Genomic DNA, 6926 nt, shown 5'->3' with positions numbered 1-6926 from the left:
CACGCATCGTCTGTTTTATGTGTGTGTGTGAGAATGTAGAACTTGAGTGTTTGTGTTTGCAGATGTATGGCAGTGTGTGTGACTGTGGGTTTGAAATGTGTGTGTGTGTGTTTGCAAATGAATGACTGAGACAGTCTGTGTGTGTGTGTTAGAAATCTGTGTGAACAACGTAGTTACGTTACAAGTGAATGTGTGTGTGGTTTTGAAATTGAGTGTTACATGGGAGTTGGTGTCCAAGTGCCTGACCTGGAATCGTGGATCCAAGGTTGAACACAGCATCATACACTATGACTAACTACTGATTACTACCACTCTAGTAGATTGTTATACTTATAGCCGACCTGGGAACCCATTCGATTTCGCATGATTGTCTAAAATATGATCAGTACGGTCGGTGGAGAAAAAATTCCACCGAAAAAAAATACAAGGAGGAAAATTCCTAGAATACTTTTCTTTACATGCGCATCCCTGTCATTCCTGAATATTTATTGGGACACTTTATCTTAATGATTAAAAACAACTTTTTAACTCGGCATTTGATCAATGATTACAGCTTTTATTGTTAAACATTGAAAGAAGCATGTTTTAAATGTATTGGTAAACTCGGTGCAACAGATGCGTGTGAAGCACGTTTGAATCATCGATGTTCAAAGGTTGTGTGCAGTACTCATTTTTCTGAAAATACGCTAAGTTTGTTTGAGAATACTTAAGTACAAAACGGTGGTTCCCAGGTCTGTTATAGGTTAAATACTTTGATTGGCCTGTCCTGGTTACGCACCTTGATACACGCTCTTGTGTTGTGTGCGAGAGGGTTGTAAATGGTATGTACATGTGTGAAAGATTTTATAATAATAATAATGAGAGCTTATATAGCGCGAACCACAGTGAATTGTGCTCTCCGCGCTTTACATATTAACTATGAATAAAAACCATACTATTTAAACATCAAATACATATACATTCTAACAATTGAAGCAACACATTCTCCCCTTATGGACAATACCATGCAATAGAAACTGTGATAATCTGAACGATTTTGTTTTCTTGAGATTAGAATTTGCTCAAATTAAATGAGCTTAGAGTCCGGGAACAATTTCTGGAGTAATTAGTAAATTTCAAGTACAGAATGTCTAAATCGTTGGGTTAATGAGGTCTAAATTGTAACTAGTGGATTGCAAGCAAAGATCGAAGCGACATGGACATAAGCGAGGATCTCCAAGGGGCTCCGCTCACATAATTATGTAACTTCAGCAGGACTGACCATACACTGCAGATTATCCCAGCCCGCTACACGTTGCATGAAAGGAAAAGTACTCGTCATAATCCCTATCGTGGATTAAATAATAGGCCGTGCGTCGTCTGTGCCTCTGAAACTGCGCAGGTATATTCTGCCCTTAATGAGTAATCTGTTATGCGGTTTTGAAGTAAAGCCCCACTGACAGCGTTGACAGCAAGTCCTAGGGGAGACAACTGCGTGTAATCATAATTCCCAATTCTTTTTGCTGGATTAGCTCCCTTGCATAGATTGAGAGACATACAGTGAGAACTCGGAACTTTGAACTTTATTACATCAGGATAAAGGTTTTAGGCTAATAGCCTAATCTTCCAACCTGTCCTTGGAACATATACAGAGAATAATTGTAAACGAAAGCAAATACTGCGCACATACATATACACACACACGCACGTACACACACACACACCGACACACAAACTCACACTCGCTTACACACACAGACACACATGTACACATATACATACACATTCCCCCGCACACATACTGCGCAAACACACACACACATGTTATCGTTTCATACCTAAAATGAACAGTATCTCATCAAAGTATTAAACTAGTAGTAAAACATCAAGAGAGAGAGAGAGGGAGAAGGCGGGGATGTAGAAATAAGCGGCACAAGTCTGACCATAATGACAAATGGTCATGTCTATCCAAAAGGGATTTATCCATGCCCTAAGCCGCATTACTTTGACTAAACTGATATGTATGTGCTATAAAGCCTGTGACGACTTGAGTTTTGAACCGGGCTATGATCATCGTGTGTAAACTGAACTTCTAAGCGTCACTTGTAACAACGACTGAACTACAGTCTCCCGCTCTGGACCGATAACCTGCAGATGTGTTAGTGGGCCCAGGGACCTATATTCTACCACTGTCAGCTCATCTCTCACCTTTGTATTGACGACCGACAAGCATGGCCGCAAGCACACACACACACACACACACACACACACACATAGGCTACAGCACACACCGTCAAACTGACACGGGCACACACACACACGCACGCACGCACACACATCTATACATAATTCCGTCAAAAAGATCAAAGTTCCTGTGGTCAGCATTTATTTGTAATGCGGACAACTGGTTTCATTTCAAGAGTAGTGGACAGATTCGAGTATCAACTTGACAATATGATGGTTTTTTTCTTTACTCGGCCGGGTAAACTGAGACGCGGCATCTCCATCTCAGAAACCACATACTGAGACAAAATGTGTGTGCAATTATCTACGCTAAACTGATTCAGGTGTGTGCTTCAGGTGTCAACTTTGTGTGCAGACTCTCCTCGGTGTCTACTGACACCCCCGTGTGTACACGCAAGCACAAGACCAAGTGCGCACGAAAAAGATCCTGTAATCCATGTCAGAGTTCGGTGGGTTATAGAAACACGAAAATACCCAGCATGCTTCCTCCGAAAAACGGCGTATGGCTACCTAAATGGTGGGGTAAAAAAACGGTCATACACGTAAAATTCCACTCGTGCAAAAACACGAGTGTACGTGGGAGTTTCAGCCCACGAACGCAGAAGAAGAAAAAGAAGATATATGATAGTGCCAGCAACAGTATGGATGATGGGAATGACGTCTTTTTTCATTAAAAAAGTAATAGTGTCGAGCTCGTATTACTCTTTTTATTATTATAATTATTCGGTCTAAAGGAAACTAAGAATACATGGGGCCTACACGTGTTAATTTTTTAATTGTTTTTTTATCTTTGTTTCGATACACCTCCGTCTTTGAAAAACGAGGTCCGATATATTGACGATATCAGCCGCTGCATACTTTATTAAGTAAATCATAATGATCAAGAGGTTCTTCCATGAATACAACACACAAAATAAATACATAAAATGTTCAAACCATGTTAGGCAGTCGTTATATGAAGTAACTAGCACGTCAAATTCTGTATTGATTTTGGAGTATTTATTTAGCTGCACTCGATAACACATATATACAGTGCAAAAAAGACAAGCAAAGGGCTGAGTAATTATAACATACTTTTCTCTGAGCACCTTGACTGTAAACATTCAGAACACAGAAGTGAATAATCTTCGGAATGATTAAGATATGTCTCCAAATGCATTAAATAAGAGCATTCTTCGTTGGAACTGACCCAGAGTACCATACTCATTCCAGGGTGCGGGCCCTACCTCCATCAGTATTTAGAGAGAGTGTTATTATCACAATTATCCAGTTTCAGTACAAAGTCAGCCAATAAATTGTTCCCTCCGTGTACTGTGGTACCTGCGATGAAAGGACACTCTTGAGATCAGTGGGAAGTGTCCCGCCTACATTACAGGTGGCCTGTCACGACAGGTAAGCTTTGGTCAAGGTAATAGACAAAGGGCCTAGAAGATGTCCTTTCATGGGAGGTGTCCACTCATCAGAGAGGCCTCACATCCCAGTTACCACCGTCAGTACCCTATTCGTACCCCCTCCCCCCTCGTCTCAATCTCGACTGATTGTAGTGCTGCATCAACAAAAAAAACCAAAAAAAAATCCAACCCATCAGTGCTGAAATTTGGCATTAATTTTTGGCTATTTCAAAAGCTTAGTCATCTTTAAAACAGTCTTCTGGGACGACTTGTGCACAGCTAAACTAGGGTCTCTAAAGCGTCATCGGCGGGAAGAGAGCTCAGACCGGTGTCGTCAGAGCTGTCTGCGTCATCGTCATCGTACCGCGCACACCACGCCCACGACGTCATGTTCTCGGCAAAGCGCACGGTCTTGGCGCGAGACTGGGCGGGGTCAGACCGGTGACCTTTGTGCTTGCCTGAACTAATGATGGACACAGGGTGATGGCTGGGGCGTTGACCGTCGGTCACTATGATGGGCACAGTGTCATTGAAGTCTTCACTAGATTCTGACCACTTGTGTGTTCCTCTAGGCCCATACGTCACTGAATCCGTTAGTCTGTCCGATGTATTGTGAGGCCCAGACGTAACTGAATCCGTGTGTCTGTCAAATGTATTGTGCTGGCTTGGGAGGGACCACTTCTGTATCTGAGTGTCCCTGGCTCCAAAGTTCGAATGGCTGTGCAACTGAGTGATTCCGTTTAGGTGATGGGTACCTTCCTTAAGGTCGTTCGAGTCTGACCACGTCTGAACGTCTTCAGAACTTGATGACAAGAAATCAGTGTTTTTTTCTTGCTTCGGTAATACCAACGATTGTGACTCAAAATTGTCACTGGTCTCTGAGCATTGGGATGTGTTTCTAGTGTCAACTACAGAACCTGCAAAGTTATTCCTGTGCATATGGGGTACCACAGGCTTTGGATTCAAATACGTGTGCGTTTCTGCCGTCATTTCAAAGGAATGGTGAAATCCATCCCGAGGTAACCTGTCAAATTTCTGCTCAGAGAATGTTTGTTGTTCGCTGTCACAGTCCTCAAAGCTGAAAGCATTGTGTCTGGAAGAAGGAAGTCGTGGAAAGAATGAAGTGGAATCATGGTTGAAGAAGTGTTGGGGGTTTGCCGTGGTGTCACCTTCACCGTATCGCGCACTCTCTTCCACGTCGTTACTCTCACCTGTTTGCTTGGCCTCGCATCCACCATCAGTCACATATCCATCACCTTCGTACGAGCGAGCGTGTTCCCCTCGACCGCCACTGACGTTTTCGCCAGTTTTATCAAATCCATTGTAACTGACACTTCCGTCACCGGCGTAACCGACTTTGTCAAATGCACTGTAGCTCATATTTTCGTCATCGGCGTAACAGCCTTTGTCAAGGTCACTGTATCTGACGCTTTTGTTACCAGCGTAACCGACCCTGTCAAATCCACTATAACTGAGATTTTCGTCACCGGCGTAACCGATTTTGTCAAACCCATCATAACTGACATTTTCTTCGCTGATTTGGTCAAATCCAGTGTAGCTGACGCTGACATCCAGGAAGGAATCGGGGTGTGAAGAAACAGGGGCAGGCCTGTTGCCTTGACCAATGGTGTCCGTGTTGGCTGCAGCGTCAAAGAGAAGCATGCCACTGTCCGTGCTCGAGTCACTGCTCGCCACTCCACTGTCGTCCTTGGAGGATTCGTACAGCTCCAAATGCTGGCCAGGGAAGCTCGGATAGGCCGCTTGGCTATGAGGGAAGTCATTGGCTAAGTTTCTGTGAAAGGTCGACGAACTACTCATCAGAAGCTGATGTCGACGATGCACGGAATCAACGTTTTCAATACTGTTTTGGGGTCCTGAGGGACGTTGTTGTAAAAGGTGCTCTTGAGAGAGTTCAGGAACACCATCTGAACCGCCTGGGTGAGAGTTTTCAAGCATTGATCCTTTTATGAGTTCAGGTGGATATCCTGACACCTGCTGAGGTACCATTGAGTCAACTCCTTTTGACTGCCAACCGCTGTCGCTGGATGAGCGAGGTTTCAGTCCAGTCAGTTGCAGGTTGCTTTTTGATCCATTGCTTGACCTCGGCTGTGGTACAGGGGGTTTTGACCTGTGACCACCGTCCGTTGACCTTGACCTCAATCTCGGGAACACGGGTCCCGTGTCAAGTGATCGTGGGTGGTATTCATTATGAAACCCTTCAGCACCTTCTGAGTCAAGTTTCACAGTCGAATAGCTGGTGCGTGGAGATGAAACACATTTGGTGTCTGAGACAAAGAAATCACAATTTTGAGGACTATTCCGCCTGTCCATCGCATGCATTTCCTCCATATCGACCGGCGTATTTTCGGTATCACCGGTTACCGAAGAATCCGCCCTTGACTTCCATGATACGAAGGGGCCTGCCTGCTGGCGGTTTTCATAATCATTCACACCGACCCCGTCACATATACTGTTCACACTGTCTCCATTCACACCGACCCCGTCACACACACTGTTCACACTGTCTACATTCACACCGACCCCGTCACATATACTGTTCACACTGTCTACATTCCACGGACCGCCTACACACTGCCCACCTTCCGCGTTCGGTAAAGTCACAAACAGCCGTTTTTTCTGCAACTCTTCTTCTTCTCCCTGACACCGGTCCAGCTGGTGCTGCAGCTGACGGATTTGTCTGTCCCTATCCCTCGCCCTGGCTTCCCATAGCTGTAGTTCTCTTGCCACGTCCAGCTCCTGCTGCTGCTGCAGAACGTTGGCAGCAACGGCTCGCGTCACTTTGACGTGCAGGGCCTCCACCTGCGCATCTGAACCCACCCCACCGTCCTCTGATGAATCTTGCGGATGTGCTGAATGACCTTGGTGGGTTTGAATCTGATTGAATTTATGTCCTTTACCAGGGTGAAAGTGACCTTGATAATTCACGTCAACAACGTGTGTGTGGCTTTTACCGCTGAGAAAATGCTCAGGATTGCTCCGACCTTGAAGATTGCCAGTAAACGTGTCCACGTTCTCCGTGGAACGCGCCTCAGTCTCTATCTCTTGCACCAAGGCTTTCTGCGTGTGCTGCGCGTGCTGAAGACGCTGATCAACGTCATGCAGACCCTCGCACAGGTTGAGGTACGCCTCCAGGTCGCCCTCGCCCACAGCCAGCAGCACAGAATCCAGCGAGTCCTCGCCGCCACTGCCGCAGCTGCTGTTGTCGGAGTGCGAGCCGTGGTGGAAGAGGTAAGAGTCCTGCACGTAGTTCCTCCCGTCTTCCTGCACCCTCCGCGCATGCTGCTTGGCCTC

The 6926-nt window shown here is 45.5% G+C and overlaps 1 protein-coding gene across 1 annotated transcript in view; it reads right to left on the bottom strand.

The window, feature by feature from the left end:
- Positions 1–2342: 2342 nt before the first annotated feature.
- LOC138971698 (uncharacterized) overlaps positions 2343–6926 on the bottom strand; it is an 84728-nt gene continuing 80144 nt past the window's right edge. Inside the window, exon 4 of the mRNA XM_070344477.1 lies at positions 2343–6926. This exon is cut by the window's right edge and continues 142 nt beyond it. Coding sequence (XP_070200578.1) covers positions 3894–6926 — 3033 coding nt within the window. The 3' untranslated portion in view covers positions 2343–3893.

This window comes from Littorina saxatilis, linkage group LG7 (assembly GCF_037325665.1).
Source record: "Littorina saxatilis isolate snail1 linkage group LG7, US_GU_Lsax_2.0, whole genome shotgun sequence".
In the NCBI taxonomy this organism is placed as follows: Eukaryota; Metazoa; Mollusca; class Gastropoda; order Littorinimorpha; family Littorinidae; genus Littorina; species Littorina saxatilis.
This window is presented reverse-complemented; position numbering and strand designations above follow the sequence as displayed.